Here is a 16,494-nt window from a genome sequence, read left to right on the forward strand (position 1 = left end):
ATTGAGGTTAAGCTGTGTAGCTCATAGCATTCCCTGAGGTTTTTTAACTCCAGTATAAAACTTGGTATTTGATTTTTGTAAGCATTCAGAGCCTATTAAAGGAGAGGAGATTTTAAACCATTAAATTAAATGCTGGTTTTGAATATGCTCATAACAATAGATTTATATCATTAATTTAACATACTGTAATGAACGGCTGACAAACAGGTTGTGTGGGCCAGTTGCAGCACGGCGATGGCACTGCCCTCTACTCCCCTTTGTATAACAGGGATGTTGGCCGCCCAGGTTAGTGAAGGTCTTCTCTAGCTCAGCCGGCAATACCTCAGCTGAGCAATGCAGGAAACCTGGGTTTGATCCTGAGGGGAGAAACCCCCAAAAACCACAATTTGCTACAATATCTAAAGATAATATGTATAACAATGATACTTCCATATTTGATTCATTCTTACTTGTTTCTTGCTTTACTGAGAATCCTTCAATTGTATTTATTTTGTTATGTAATGGTTTAAGCAAGAGGAGGCCATTCAGCCCACATACTGTAGCCTGTTTAATTGCTAGAAGCCAACAGATGCATGCATACAATCTTGCAATTCAAGTGTGGCAGCTTCAGCAACATAGATTGGTAGCCTGTTACATTATCCCACAGCCTTTTTGTGAATAAGTGCCTCCGGTTCTTAGTTTTAAATGCACTAGCTGTCATGGTCGACATCCCCCCTAGAGGGCGCTCCACTACTCTCTTCTTCCTAGCTCCTTGTGATTGTTAATGTCCTCCCAGTGTGTCTTGTTTGTTTCTCTATTTAATCCTAGCACCTCCAATGCCCAGGCTTAAGTATTAGCATATGGATGTCCTGAGGCCTGCCTAGCACCATGACCTGAGGGCATAGGCCTCATCCCCAACATCTCCCGCATCCCGAGCCATTGTCGTGTCTTTGTTTCCCCTTCCTGGGGATTTTAACCTCACGTCGTCGCTGGATGGATTACTCAGATTGGACCCCTGTACTATGCCCTGACTCTTCTATGGACTCCCTTTTTGGATTGGATACCTGTGTCTCTTCTCCTGTTCCCCGTCTCACGAACCGTCCCTGTTTCTGCATGAAAAAATCCCTGCTTGTTTGCACCTAAGTACGTCTCCTTTTCCTCTGACTCCACCACTCCCATATGGTCTTATTACAAGCCCATGATGGAGTGTGGGAGTAAACCGTGACACTAGTTATGTTATTGAAGCCGACACCCTGGCTTCTTCGAGAAATTATTGTACTGGAGTACAGTAGGTGTTAACTACCAGTTGGGAAAGATAGGCAGAATGGCTTCTTCTCATTAATAACCTCTTTCTATTCTTAAATATTTTTTTTAATGAGATGAAAAAAATGAGATGAATAAATACACCTTTTCTGATAAACTGTAAAAACTGTGAAAAAGAAAATAGAGTGCTACTGTGTTGTTGCTGTTTTTTTACCCACTGTCATCTGGAATGCCATTTATACAGCAGGGCATTTACTAGAGCAATGTAAGGATAGTACTGTACATTGCTCAAGGGTATAACAGCAGTGTCCTACAGTGGATTTAAACCCACAGCACTTTGGTGTAGTGTCCATATCTCTAACAGCTACTAACAGCCACAATCCAAACATTCAAACACTGCTGCATGTGTGTAATACTCCTGTTAAATTAGAATAGATTAGATTAGAATTAGAATTAATATACTTAATATTTATACAATTTATTCATAAGAAAAGACAACAGGGAGAAAAAGAGCAATGCAAATAAAAATAGATTAGGATAGAAAGAGTAATAAGTGAGATTAATTAAAACATAAGAACATGCTGTAAATTTAAAATGAGAGCCTTCTTGGCAGTTAGTAGCTTATCAGTCAGAAGATCTCATCCAGCCAGTTCTTGTAAGAAAACAGAGCATCTACTTTAACAACATGACTAGGAAGCCTGTTCCATGTTTATAACCCTTAACATAACAAAGAAGAATTGTTTAATATTACTTTTTTTCCCATCAAAGCACAACGCTATTCCATATGTGATATCCTGATTTTACATATCAAGCACTTCAATTTTTTTTTTGTGGGAGATATTTAACAAACTTCCCTGCTGTGTTTCCTTTAAGAATTGTAATATATCTTCGACATAAACCTGTAGTTAAAATTTCAACCAGTCTATTTCAGTTTATTTATGTAAATGTATCCAAATAGGTTTGACATACAGTACAGTACAACGTAAATCCATGCATACAGAAAATGGACACACTTGTAGTATATGAAGAGAAAATCTACTGTATGAGGGAAAATGACCTTGAAGTGGAAAAGCGAAAAACGAACACAGTCTATTATACAATGTTTATATGTGTCTGGGACAAGATTCAGAATACATTTACAAGAGAATGTATATAGTGTTTTCTTTTACAAACTGTACACCCATGGCCCGTGTAACACCGCCGCAGCTTTAGTGTTTTGATCAGCCCAGTAGGAGGTGAGGCGTTTGAGTTGGGTGGACCACGTGACCCTCCGACTGGACGCTTGCGGCACCTTGTTAACTTTTTTTTTAGGTAATGAGTGCTAATGTTTATAACTCTCCAAACATATAATGCCAGATCCGGCTCATGCTCTGCTTGTTGGTTTCCTCTTTTCTCTTGAATACCGTTACGAGTTAAGTAAAAGAAGCGCATCCATCATGGTGCTCTCCCACCAGGTCTCTCCACCGGAGTTCAAGTGTGGTATGAGGACGGCACCAGCCTGTGATTAAATGGGGGGCACAAACAACTCTCCGCCTGGATTACGGTTGGTGTGTGGACTTAATTTTAATACAAGTTTTAAATGAATGTTTTTTTGCAGTGTATCAGTGGCTCGTGGATTCCAGGGGCGGAGAATACAACGACAACTTCGTGAATGAGCTTCCACAAGTACTTGCATTGCAGGGTGTGTAAATATTTTCCTCAGAGGGAGGGGTGACTTTTGACAGTTCTTATTTTCAAACGCGTTTTGGTAACAATCAATGATGATTCAGTCTGTTAAAAATGTAAATACGTTTTGTTTCAATTATCTATATTCCAATTTTTAATGTGGTTGAATATGTTGGCTTCCTTGCAGTTTTTATTTAAAAACGACTGTTTTAAAGAATATTTAATAGGCGTCCGTGTTAAAATGAAGAAACCTAGTCAACTCGTTATGCTTTAAACATACTTTTGAAAACTAAAGTGTAATCTAATATTTAGGTATTTTAAAAACGTGTTTTAACGTTCTTGTACTGCACGTGTTTTGTATAATATGAAAATTTAAGTGGTGGGATTGTATTTGTTGCGTGTTTTCTCGCTTTCCATTGTGTTGTACGAGAGATGTTTTTTCGCTGACACAGTTCAATAGGGATTATGGGCAGATCACATGTCCTGTGCTTTTGTTTTTGCTTTTTTGTTGTCTTTTTGTACTGAGTGAGTAAATCGATTAAGGCACCCCTGATAAAAGAGAAATATGCATTGACAGGGGCTTTCTACAGCAAAAGGTCATTAGGAGCTACAGAATTAGAACTGGAGTTTGCCTGATGCCAGCAGATTGGCAATGAAGGACACGCGCTTCAATACAATTGTAATAGGAGAACAGCTGCCAAGTCATGTCTTTAAACTACATCAAGAACTTTTATGAAGGATGTGTGAGTATGCAATTATACTAAAAAGGAAAAAAGGGTAGATTGTGTTGACCGTAAGAAGTGTACAGAGATGGATGAATCTCCAAAAGCGGTGTAAGAAATATGCAGAGAATGAACTGAGTTTTTGAGCCATTGGTTTTTGAAAGGTGGCAAACAGCCCCAAAATTTGTGGGACTTGTCAGGATTGTATTGCTGAGATATTAATTTGTAGTATTTTAAAGGCAATGTTTGAATTGTGGCTTTTAGACCTTGGAGGTCTTTTAAATGTACTCATTTAGTAGCAATGTCGTAATAGTAGAAAATAGCAAAAATACTGGTTTACACAACACTTCAAGCACAACATCTTAATTTTATTGCATCAAGATTGCTTCTTAATATCCAAGTAATTATACCACTAAACATTTCAGGAGGTATATGCTGGAAAAAAAGGCTTGTCAAGTTTTATTAAAGGTTTTTCAGTAAAAGAATGGGTGCCTCATGACTGCAGTTATTAGGAAGCATTGTTTTGCTGTTCTTTTTATCTGCCTTGAAAGCTTACTTAATTTCTCTTTCTGTTTTAGCTCAGGCCTCCGACAGTGATTGGTCAGTTCCACACACTGTTCTTTGGATCTGTGCGCATGTTCTTTCTTGGGGTCCTGGGCTTTGCAGTTTATGGCAATGAAGCCTTGCACTTCAGCTGTGATCCAGACAAGAGAGAGTTAAACCTCTACTGTTATAACCAGTTCAGGCCAATAACACCTCAGGTAAATCAGGTACCGTGCTTCAATACAGTCAAAGGCAACACATTGCACAATAATATGCAAGCAAGGAGAATGTGTAATAATATTGGTAAATAATTGTGATTTCTGTAAAACATTGGCAGATTCTGCAAAAATACAATTCTAATATTCATTAAGGTAACATTACTCAGTCCTCTGCCACCATCTGTCCACATGTACATAAGAAATTTTACAAGCTAGCAGAGACTATTTTGTCCATCTAGTCCATTTGGTGGTTAGCAGTTACAGTAGTTGATCCAAGGATGTCATCGAGCCATTTCTTGTAAGATACCAGGGTATCAGCATCAGAAATACTGTATGGCTGAGTACCTTGCTCAGCATTCCTTAAAACCTTTTGCATAGAGGGTATACGTATCTGTATTTGTTCGTACAGCTGTATTACCTTGGAATGATCATCCTTTCAGTTTATAGTGGGAACTACAGTTGCATTCACAATGGATTTATGGGTATGAATATTAATTAGCTACATTTATAACACTTCACGAGACAGAACTTCGTATGCACAAGAATTTATAAAAGAATTTGGCTCGTTTCTGATGTGTTGTGATTAGATAAGGTGCTAACTAATATTAATACCTGCAATGTATTGTACATAAAAAAATTGTGTACATAAAATTCAGGTTTGTTAAGTTTTAACTTTAAGTTTAATTTAAATATGTCTGTTTTACCATTTTATTTAACATAGATCTGTACCTTGTATAATGTTAAGTGTATCCAAGGTAATATACTGAATATACATTAGATTATTGAGCATGTTATATGATTGTATTCATGTTATGATTTATGATGCTGGAAAAAATACAGATTTTTCATATTTAGAAATATAACATTGAAGATTTTATTTATTCCGATTTTTTAATAATTTATAATTTCCTATGTCTGTATGTTTTGAGTAGTTTTACACTGAAGCAAACAACTACAAAAAAAATATTGGATGTCTACAATTTCAAGTTGAGCTGTGTTAGGCAATGTTAATTAACATGTTCTTGTTCTTCTAAGTAATTCTCCAAAGATGTAAGCAGAAATTCTTTCTTTTTTTCAGGTTTTCTGGGCTTTACAGCTGGTGACTGTTTTGGTTCCTGGAGCTGTTTTCCATCTTTATGCTGCCTGTAAAAATATCGACCAGGAAGAAATTCTTCAACAACCCATCTACACTGTTTTTTACATCATTTCTGTCCTGCTAAGAATTATTCTGGAGGTCTTAGCATTTTGGCTTCAGAGCCACCTTTTTGGCTTTGAGGTGCACCCTCTTTACATGTGTGATGCCAGTGCTCTGGAGAAAAAGTTTAACGTTACCAAGTGTATGGTGCCTGAACACTTTGAAAAGACCATCTTCCTCAGTGCCATGTACACCTTTACTGTCATCACAGTGGTGCTCTGTGTTGCAGAGATTTTTGAGATCCTCTGTAGAAGACTGGGTTATTTTGCCAGTCAGTGACCTGAATTTTATTTGCTATGGAGCTACAGGTCGGAGTACAGTATAAATACTCTTTTTGTGCTTTTTATCAAGTCTAATCCAGGCTTTTACATGGAAACAAAGGCCTCGAGCTACATACTGTACAGTACCTCTGCTTTTTTTCAGTTGGGAGTTGACATAGAAAGGCATTTCATGTGTTCATTGCTGCAGTCGCGATTTTCAAAAGAACCCAGTGTAGTTTTCTTTTTTTCTGAAAACATAAGTTTTTTATTGTAAAGTGTTGGTAGGTTTTAGTTTTTCAAACATTATGTTTTTATTTTATTTTTTAAATTAAGAAAAATTGCAAGCTTAAAAGGTCAGAGGTGGACATGATTTTACATGAAATTATAAATTTTATTAGAGAGAACTGTCAATCCTACACCTGTGTCTTTTCCATAAGTAAAATGGGTTTTATAGAACGGAATAGCACTGATTGTTTCTCAGGTCTTTGTTTTAAAAGCAAGACCATGTACAGTATAATAACAGATCCCATCACTATTTCGTGTGCTTCATATAAATAACAATGTCATTATTTCAATAAGGTTATGGATTTCAAGATCAGAAAATGCGAAATAAAGCATTTGCATTTAAGAGCAGGTCCATTAAAAATATATACTTTAACATAATTTTCACAATTCATGCGTTGGGAATACCTTGAAGGCTTACAAGTAGTACAAGTAGATTTACAAGTGAAGAAAATACACTATTTTGGAAATAAAAGGAAAGGCTTAAAAAGCCTAAAGCACTGAGGATATCCTGATTGATTTTTATGACTTTAATATATTCTGTATTTTAAAAAATACAAAAAGCTATGTCTTTGGTGGTCTTTGGTGGTATAACGTTTTCATAGCCTACTGATTTGCAGTATTTTTGGTTGATGTTGAGCGAGGGAAAAAAGATGGTTATTTGTTAGACAGCCAAAAACAAAATGTAAATTATTAAAAAGATCTTATAGACAGTCAGTATCTGTATAGCTCGCAAATTATACTGTGTAGCTATCAGTATGCTTCGTGATTGGTCATTTCAAGCTCTGTCTTTGAGAATAAAAGCCTAGATAGTTTTCAAAATCCTGTGGAACATCTTTTTTACTTTTTCAAAGCAGTTAAATACAGAAGATAGCCATGCTATCAGAGATACATTACAGAGGGAAAGCAACATATTTTAAATTGTGTTTTACCTTGTAATATACCCCTGGTGTCTTGGGTTATGACTTATCTAAGAAGGGCTGCTCAAAGTGTGACTTGGAGTTTTGACTGTTCTATGAACCTTTTTCCTTATCCTTCCCAGAGTCTATAGTAACCAAAGTGTGTTTTGATTCAATCCCTGAGTCACTTTTTATACAACAATGCTTACCTCTTTTATTTTGTTTATTGGCATCTGTAAGCTATTATCAAACATCCATCCAACTTTTGTTTTGTTTGCAGGTAAATGTATCATCTCAGGTACAATATAGGATTCCATGTACTGGATATCAGTGCCAGCATGTTAATGTCTGTCCCTTTATAATTTCAAAATTAAGTACTGCAGCAAGTCATGGAGTAACCTGTTGACATTAGCAGATTTGTTACATGATTAGGGTAATTTCTTCTAAAATAATTTATTGTAAATTATTAATTAATAATGTGTTTGGATTTTTTTTTTGTACTAGTGCTACTGTTAGTCTGAGTTTTTTAGCTGAAATACATTGTCAGGTGAGTCCTTGGACATAGAATACTGGTCATTAAAATGGATGTCATTCAGTTATCCATGTCATAGTAATAATAATCCCCTAAATTATATTGTTTTGTATAATTTGGTTGCTCATGCGGTCAAAAATAAAAAGTGGCAAACCCCATGATCACCTTGTTGGTTCAGCTGATTTGTGTAATGTAGTTATTAAAAGCTAAACCCTACCAGCGAATAGTTTTTTCATCCTGCTCTTCAGTAACATTAATTTTTCAAATGTCTTTAGATGTCTGAATATTACAAAAATAAAACTATTTCTTACAATGCTGTATTCTTACTATATTCTAACTGCTGTATCAAAGTTTCCAGGGTTTCTGTGAGAATCTGGATGGAGAATAATTACTGACTGGAAACTGGTGTTAATAATATCCATTCTAATAATTTATCTCTGAAGTGGAATATCACTAGGATTCATTAGGAAACTTAATAAAAGAGAGCTACACTACATGAATGATCGAAAATCATTGGTTTACTCCTTGCTAAGATGTGAATGATTGAGGAATTGTCATTAAAATTTGTGAAATATTTTATTTTTAAGTGATGCTTGCGTAATACATGTTGAATTGTGGACTAACCACTAATCTGGTTGATATCCACTTAAGACTTTACAGATTATGAAACTATTGAATGAAGGCACTTTAATATATGCATTATACTGTTCTTTTGAATGGTGTTTATAACAGAGGTATCCCTAACTGTATTTTATTACAACATGGACTACAGTGTACCTTCAATGAGAAATAGAAACAACATATCTTCTTTTATATCTTGTCCAATATAAAATACAATACAAGGTCTTTTGTAAAGATACGTGGAGATCACTTGGAATGAGAAATTAGTGTCAGTTTCAGAACAGAATCCACTGGAAGTCACCCTGAATTCATACATGTGCAATATGGTTAAATTGAAATGAGGCTTTCTCTGTTTTACTTTGCCAACACCGTTTTGACAGTTATAAGAGAGGAAGATATAATAAGGACCCATCAAATTAATCAGGGTAAGCGCCAAGGAAAGTCATGCATTGTATTAAACAGGAAAATCACATTGTGTAGAATTACAGATAAAGATAAATTCCACACTGAAAAGTAGATACACAAAGATACACAACATTTCAGATGTTGAGCCTTCTCCAAGTGTGAGGTTGAGAGAAGAGTGTAACAGAGATACAAAGCACAGGAGAACAAAGGATAGAGCAGGTGAAATAGGCGCACAGGTGATGCAGAATGTCCAAAAAGAAGGGAATTCTGGAGGAGAGATGTGAAAACCTGAAAATTGGATGGAGAAGCTTTAATAAGAAATGAGTCTTTCATTGATTGAAGAGGGAAGGTGTGATCAAAGTTAAAGGATAATCTTGGCTTCTAATGTTTTCAGGAATGTGAGTCCTGAAATGAGGTACTGCTACCTGCATTGACAATCAACTACAGCAATTTCTTTTCATTTACTTTTCAGCATTGAATTAACATTAACTTGTTCCTTTGCAGCCAATGCATACTGACACAGCTCCCTACTCAAATCTTTGTAGAGCTGTCAGTCTGCCAGATATTCAACTGCTGTTATTGAAAGATGATCTATTAAAGATAATTAAGTAATATTTCCGTCACTGACAGATATTGGAATTCCATCTATGGCTGAAGTAGCCTTAAGAACATAACAAAGTACAGTACAACAGATTTCTAGTAACTGATCTGAGGATCTCGTCCATCTATATTTTGAAAGATCTGATGCAGTCAGCTTAATCCAGATAAACTACATTTTGTGCAAAGAACTGCTTTCTGCCGTTGTTCCTGGATCCACTTACAGGTAAGTGCTGCCAGAGAAGTCTTGCATAAAGCTAAATAAGGCTAAATTAAAGAGTGTATTGTAAAACTGGTAAGTCACTAATCTTTTAACTATTTCATATAGTTAATAAGACATAAAAATAAGTCAAAAGTCCGTCAAAAACAAAATGACAAGTGAAGACGATACAACCAGACGACATAAGTTAAAGGGGAATTGAACTGAGAACAGGAAGCTCTTTTTACATAAAGGGTTATAGAAGTCTGTGCCGAAGAGAGATAAGTTTCATTTTACCATGAGACCTCCTCACCAGCAGATGTCGACAATCTTACTTCAACGTGGAAACACACGATGCAGGAAGCGGAAGAGTCTTTGAATATTGAGTTTACATTTTGGAGTTGCTTGTCGGACTGTGGGAAAGAAATCATAGTTTATTCATTAAAACAGTAATTAATTAGTTTATTTTTTAAAGATGGCTCTGCCACCCCAGTTAAAGTCCATTCAACATCACTTACGAACTGCCCAGGAGCACGAGAAAAGGGACCCAGTTGTGGCGTATTACTGTAAGTCTGTATTTTCAACTACCTAATCATGTTGCAACAGCTACACAATAGACGTATGACATTACATATTATTTTGTTTCTTAGACGTAATTTTACCTAAACGAACAAATAATGCCTATAGTTGGTAGTATTACGTTTGAAAAATAAAATTGAGACCAGCAGCTATTCGTATTGTATGACTTGGCAAATCATAGGTAACTTTCTGATTTTTATTGTTCGCCGCCTTTGAGAAATGTCTTGCTTAATCTAAAGGTATTAAAATAGTTTTGGAGCGTTTCGATTTTCTAGCTTTTGTTCTGTCACTAGGAAACTAACTGCACTTTTCGCGTAACAGTCAACATTTATCATTTTGGACCGTCTAGAATAGTTAGAAGATGTGTTTGCTTCATAATTCCTTGTTAAAATGTTTAATGTATAATATTGTTTAACGTAAAATGTTAACTTTCTTATGTTAAAATATATAATATAAGCACCAAAGTGTTCTTGTTTTTCAACATTTGTGTGTCTTGAAATGAAGTGTTACAGAAAAGATACTGTAAGACTGTCAGGCCAGTTAGACGTAAGTATTATAAGACATCAATTTTTAACTCCGACAGCAAAGTATAATTATCATAATGTATAGAGGATACATGGGATGGTGTAACATGATTTTTTATCTTTGTGCAAGACACTCACATCCCATTGCAAACTAAACTATCATAGCTGTTTCAGTGCCTGGCAGTTGCATAACTCACATTAAACTTTGGATTTAATACTATTTATAACTGTGAGTAAGAATATATTTCTAGGTTCTCTGGTGCACTAAATGTGTAACAGATTGAGTACATCTATTAGTCAGGGGGAGTTCTGTGTTTTGTGCTGAACTGAAAATCCTCACTTGAGATTTGAACCCCGAGGTGGAATATCACCAGGATCTCCTCCTTTAACCTTGGAGACATGGTCCAGCTCTGTCCTGCTCTGCCAATGCCTGGAAGCTGGCTCATGTCTTTATTTTTTATATAATGATTCTTGCTTGATTTATGCCTTTTCTGCTGAGGTTTCCAAGAAAATTGTGGACAAACTGCATCATGTTCAGATCTCAACAGCCTCGGCAGCCTGACTAGTTTCAAGTCTCATGTTATTTTTTTAATGATTAGAATCTTTGCTTTGGCTTCCAGTGTAGTTTTGAATCAATGTTAAAATCTTACCTTTGACTTTCAAGACCTGTAATGACTTGAATCCTCTTATGTTACTGTCCACATGTCTTATACTAGCTATGTCTAGCTATGAGTATTGGTCCACTAATACAAGACTATTATGTTTCAGCAAGCTATGCTACGAGTGATATAATATAATTTGACTAAGCTCTGTGGTTGTGAATTGCCCTTCTCAAAGAATTGGGAAACTGTCCTTTTTGGACAGTTAAAACTGCCTTGTTTTTCTTGTTTTTCAATGATTTTTTTGTGTATTTAGCACTGTTTTTGTTTTTTTGTTCATACGTATGATGAGTTCTCATGAAAGCACTTTTATAAAGACTGTAAACTACATTTTTTTCACTTTACTGTAGCCTGTCTGTTAGTGACAAAGGGTTAAGTCACACCTTTTAGAACATAATTATATTGCCTGCTTTCACTCCACCTTTAAAGTGGCTTTTAAATCAGAGTCAAGTAATTATCTTAAATTTGTTGCTCCTCCAAACTTTATTGTAAACTCAATTGAACATATATGTGAGTTGTGATTACAGCAGATGTGATGGTAAAGTAATATGCAACATTTAATTTAATGGTATGGCATTAAAAAAGTGTATGGCTACCACTTTATCTGACATTTCTATTTAAAAAGTGAAAAAAAACAAACAAACTTGTTTAGTTTGGTAGTTTTACAGTTAATGCCTTATATTTTAAGTTACTGGCTCAGAGAATAAATGTAGTTACACGATCATCCCATAAAGTATAGGAGTTTCAGCCATTTCTTGTAAATCTTGTAAAAGAAATATAATGCATCATTCAAGATGGCATGCAAATTCAGGTCTGCCAGTCAGCTGACCAATTATATCACCCTGAAATCTGCACACAATTGCAAATCCATATTCAAATCTGTTTAGAATAGACGGATTCAGCCATGTACATCTTGCCTTTCAGCTAGAATATGAAGAAACACGACTAATCCAAGTCACTAAAAAAAGAATTACGTTAGAAAAAGAAACACATTCACTGAAATGACCCTCTGTGATGTTTTAGAAAAGCTTTATATACTGTGCTTCTCCACAGTACTAGGTCTGAGCATTAATTATATATACATATATTTTCTCTCCTTTGTTCTGAAATAGCAATTCTCTTTTCTTAATAAAGGCTGAATTTCAGACTGCTTCTGCAGACATTTGGGGAGGCAGTTATTGTCCCAGCCTGGTTTAAAACTTGTTAAACTGTGCTAAAACTATCACCTTTTGTGTGGCATTTACCACAATGAAAACTGACCGCAGAAATATTCACTTTTTTAACTTCAGGCTATATGGTATCATCTACCTTGCACTACAGTGTAGTAGTTGTGTAGGATAGAGCCTGTAGTTAATGCATTTTACTCCTCTGCCCACATTTAAGGGTTGAGCAATAACTGGTTAAATAAAACTAGAGAAATATTATCTTTGGGAGCTGGGATTGCTTAAGCAGCAGGCAGCTTGACATAGTTGACAGTATACTCTAAAATTAAAATTAAATCAATCCCTTAAAATTGATACTATGTGGAAAAAAATCTAACTAACCAAAATGTGCTGCAAATAATTTGTAAATGAAACAGTTACTTTAGAATAATTTGCAAAAAATTAGACAGATTTCATTGTGCCAGAAAATGGTCTTAAAGTATGAACATTATGACTTGCCACAAAGGAATATAAGGTGTGTAAAGATAAGTTACAGACTTATCTAAGAAATGCTAAGAAAAATGAAAACGGTTTTAGTGCGCTGTATTCGTGGAGATTCTGTATCACTGTTCTTTGAAGATGGCACAAATAATTGTAATGCCCGTAGCAAAATGTAAAGGACCATAATCCTACTGTTAACAAGGTTTCATTAATAGTAAGAAATGTTTTATTTTTGTGCTAAGGTGCAATATGGGTAGAAAAATGCTTTGTTAATGAGAATGAGATGAGCATGTCCAGTAACTTAAAAAAATTAAGTTAAATTAAGTTTAACCATCATTAAATACGTTCAGGTGGGTAGCTGTGTCAGCATGCGTAGTCTGCAAAGGAACAAGTAATAGGTTTATTCCATGCTGAAAAGAGAAGAGAGAAAACACAACATTTCAGCTGTGAAGCCTTCAGGTGTGAGCAACCTCATTAAATATGACCACTAGCCACCAATTGCTAATCAGCTAAAGCTCTAAATAAGCAAAAATGTTGCAATGCAACTTTAGAGACATTTAAAATCAATACCATTTAAATAGGCTCATTAAATGTAAAATTACCAAAGATAGTTGTGTTGGCCAGATGTGTCTATGGGTGTGATTAGTACATTTTACACACTGTTCATCACCCACTACTATTAACAGTCTTCTCTTCATGTTTTACATTTAAAAAAAGTAAATATTTAATTTAAAAATGACTTACTACCAGAACGTAAATATTTTACATGAATAGATATATGTAAAATATATATATTCACACCACTGATTAGAATGGACCAAATAATGCATATGTCCTATTTACACTTTCTATTTATGGATAGTTATTTTTTAAAAATGTTGGCACCACTGTGCAGTTATGATTCTCAGATCTACACTAATGATTTAATTTTGTTCAGCAAGGGAAAAATTCTGCACTGATCTCAGTTGAAAAATCAACTGAGCAGATAATCATAGGAATGTATTAATAGTGAATAATAGCTTGCCTTTTTTCCATTAGATTACTCTCTCGTGCAGTTTTATCTGTGCTGTCTTTAAGGCTTGTTAACATATGGGAGTCACATGTTTTGTGAACTATTTTAAATTGTAAAGTAAAATGGTAGACTGTACTATTTTTCACTGCATAATATTACTGTTCATGTCTGACTGTTGTGTACACTGTACTAGAGCAGTACACTGCACTAGATAGTTGTATGTGTATTAAATGTAGTCAAAATTAAAGTTACAAGAGTGAAAAATATAAGGGAGATACTCAGATACAGAATATCTTATCCCAGATACTAAGATACCATCTTAGATAAAACCCTACAGTATGTAAAACCTGAAATGTCTTGGACTGGTAAACTATACACTTTTTGCTATTTCCCTGTTTAATTAAAACAATTAAAAGCCCAGGGAACTGTGAGGGAGCATTGTAGGCTAAATACCTAAGGAATCTTTAATATCTTTTCTTAGTTTTCATGATCTCCAGATGGTTTATTGTGATTAGATTGTTTTCGGTGCACACTTATGCAACCAAGGAATTGAAAGTTTTTTATTTTTAATTATTTTTTCTAAAAAGATCCATTTGTTTTTCACTTAAATATTGTTGGTTAAATAAAGTGATAACCTTATTATAGCCTTATTAAAGGTGAAAATAAGTCTGCCGTGATTTGTCTTGATTTCAGGCTTTACATCAACAAAAGCTGAAACGTCAATAAGGGTGTGTATTGATATCCACTGTACATTCTGAAGGGCAGTTTTACATGAATTATAAATGTAAGCACACACCTGTTAACATGGAGGTGAGCAGCTTGCTCTTCCTGAAAGACCAAAACATGTCATAGCATGTGACATTGTGACCTCAATAGTAGATGCAATCAACCTAATAATAGAGCTGTTTAGAACAATATACAGTACATGTTCAGTTATGAAGATGGATGACAATAGATTGCAGATGTAACCGGTCACTACACATTACTACATGGACTCTAAAAAGGAGGTATTTTCTTTTTTCTTTTTGCTTGATCATTGAATGTGCTCCTTTTCAGGAAGACCATGTTTCAGAAGACCGACTCATGTTGACAATTTCTTACTTACATTAAGAAATTGTGAAAAATTATTATCAAGAATGCTCATTTTTAGAAACTAAATGTGTTTAAACCATTTATGAATATGACATTTAAAGGTATTTAATATAATATATCAACAGATGTACATGGACCCTTTGACCCTAACAGAAGCAAACATGTTCATATTAATAAGATATAGTTCTTTAGTTCACTTCTATATTATAGTAAGTTGATAACGGTTTTTAGACTATAACCAAAGATTCATTTACCTTTTAAAATGTTTGTTAGTATTGATAAACAATTTGAGTAAACAGTCATCAGTCTTCTGTCTTCAATCTTCTGAGTAGCGAGAAGTAAATGGTAGATCAAATTTTAAATCAGAATAGTATAATGCTAGTTTTTTGAGTATGAGCTTTGTTAAGAGATTGTCTAAGGTTACCTAAGTTGGAAAAAGTCCTGTTAAAACATCCTGTTTCATAAGTAATGTGCCAATCACCCGCTGTATATTTTAAGTATATCTTAATTAAACTTTAAGATAATGATTTTGTTCATATTCATGAACATATTTATATCAAGAAGCACTTAAACAGAAATGTAAGAACAGCAGAGAATAAAACTCATTGAGTGTAGAACCTATAATTCTGTGCTTCTTTCTAACTGTAGCATTTTGATGTGTCATTGAGTATATAGTTTTTTCTCTCTCGCACAATGTGTGAGCTAAATTGCATATAAAAAGTAGTTTTATAGTTTAGAGTTGTATAACAGAATTCTTCAGCCGTATATGTAGTTCATGTTATTAAAAAGGAGGAATCATTTGTATCCATATATACAGTATTGCTAGGCTCTGAGGTTTGAAAATGTATAAATAATAATTTATTTTCCTTATCTGTCTCGCTTAAAGGGATTTTCCATAAATCTCTTTAATCTGCCGTGATTGGAACATTTTAAAGACAAGAAATATCAAACTGCAAACAAACAAAGTTATTTAACCAGAAAAGTTTCATAAATGCAGCCAAGTTTCAGAAATGAGATTATATATATGCCTGAACAGATTTCGAAGCCTCTAAAATTGTGTAGAAAGACGGTGCATTCTCTAGGTTACAAAGGCAGCCACAGTAGAAGACTCCAATGCTACTATGTGAACGTGCTTGTGCATACTGACTGATTAACCCCTTTTCTGCTGAAGTTACAGATGATGCTCATTTATTGGCATGGTAATGTCGGTGTTGTAAATAATATTGTTTTTATTACATACCTTGGTCCAGACAAATAGAAAAATATTGCATTAGTTCTGTGTTCATAGTTTAGTATATCTGTAATTACTGCAGTGACTACAGAAAAATATTATAAGAAAACCATGTAACATTCCTTTGCAGTAACATGAAGTAACATTTGTATACAGCACCATACAGTGTACTGTTTTTTAAATATGGATTGTGACTAATATTGAGTTTGTCATACATTTGTGTTAGATTAATGGTAATAAGGTCTCAGAAACTGGATTTTTTTTAGCTTTTAGACATACTTATGATGTTAAAATTTAATAGTTCACAATCACTTCTTTTTTGGCTGCATAAATATTTAATTATGTTGTGCAGTTAAATCAATCTGCATATTAAA

At 34.5% G+C, this 16,494-nt stretch overlaps 2 protein-coding genes across 6 annotated transcripts in view; both read left to right on the top strand.

Moving 5' to 3' along the window:
• The first annotated feature begins 2,503 nt into the window (after positions 1-2,503).
• On the top strand, positions 2,504-7,719 carry gje1a (gap junction protein epsilon 1a). Of its 3 annotated transcripts, XM_088626293.1 has the most exons (4): positions 2,799-2,923; positions 3,485-3,650; positions 4,208-4,390; positions 5,469-7,719. In XM_088626293.1, exons 2-4 carry the CDS (start codon positions 3,612-3,614, stop codon positions 5,862-5,864), a joined length of 618 nt encoding a protein of 205 aa, XP_088482419.1. In that variant the 5' UTR covers positions 2,799-2,923; positions 3,485-3,611; the 3' UTR covers positions 5,865-7,719. The 3 variants fall into 3 exon arrangements, with proteins under 3 accessions (XP_088482418.1, XP_088482420.1, XP_088482419.1); XM_088626292.1 differs by lacking the exons at positions 2,799-2,923; positions 3,485-3,650 and adding an exon at positions 2,504-2,789; XM_088626294.1 differs by lacking the exon at positions 3,485-3,650 and having other exon boundaries at positions 2,784-2,923.
• Positions 7,720-9,730: 2,011 nt separating this feature from the next.
• vta1 (vesicle (multivesicular body) trafficking 1) overlaps positions 9,731-16,494 on the top strand; it is a 70,899-nt gene continuing 64,135 nt past the window's right edge. Inside the window, exon 1 of one of the 3 annotated variants that reach the window (XM_088626295.1) lies at positions 9,731-9,946. In XM_088626295.1, the coding sequence (XP_088482421.1) occupies positions 9,856-9,946 (91 nt within the window). In that variant the 5' untranslated portion in view covers positions 9,731-9,855. Of the gene's footprint in view, positions 9,947-14,696; positions 14,805-16,494 lie in introns of those variants that run through there. The other 2 variants (XM_088626296.1, XM_088626297.1) reach the window with 2 other exon arrangements.

This window comes from Lepisosteus platostomus, chromosome 3 (assembly GCF_059453375.1).
Source record: "Lepisosteus platostomus isolate fLepPlt1 chromosome 3, fLepPlt1.hap1, whole genome shotgun sequence".
Taxonomy (NCBI): Eukaryota; Metazoa; Chordata; class Actinopteri; order Semionotiformes; family Lepisosteidae; genus Lepisosteus; species Lepisosteus platostomus.

Excerpts from the sequence above, each read along its gene's own strand:
- gje1a (XM_088626292.1), top strand. The coding sequence starts at position 2,751 with ATGGGGGGCACAAACAACTCTCCGCCTGGATTACGGTTG. Across the intron at positions 2,790-4,207 it reads CTCCGCCTGGATTACGGTTG|CTCAGGCCTCCGACAGTGAT; the intron begins GTGTGTGGACTT and ends TTTCTGTTTTAG. Across the intron at positions 4,391-5,468 it reads TCAGGCCAATAACACCTCAG|GTTTTCTGGGCTTTACAGCT; the intron begins GTAAATCAGGTA and ends TCTTTTTTTCAG.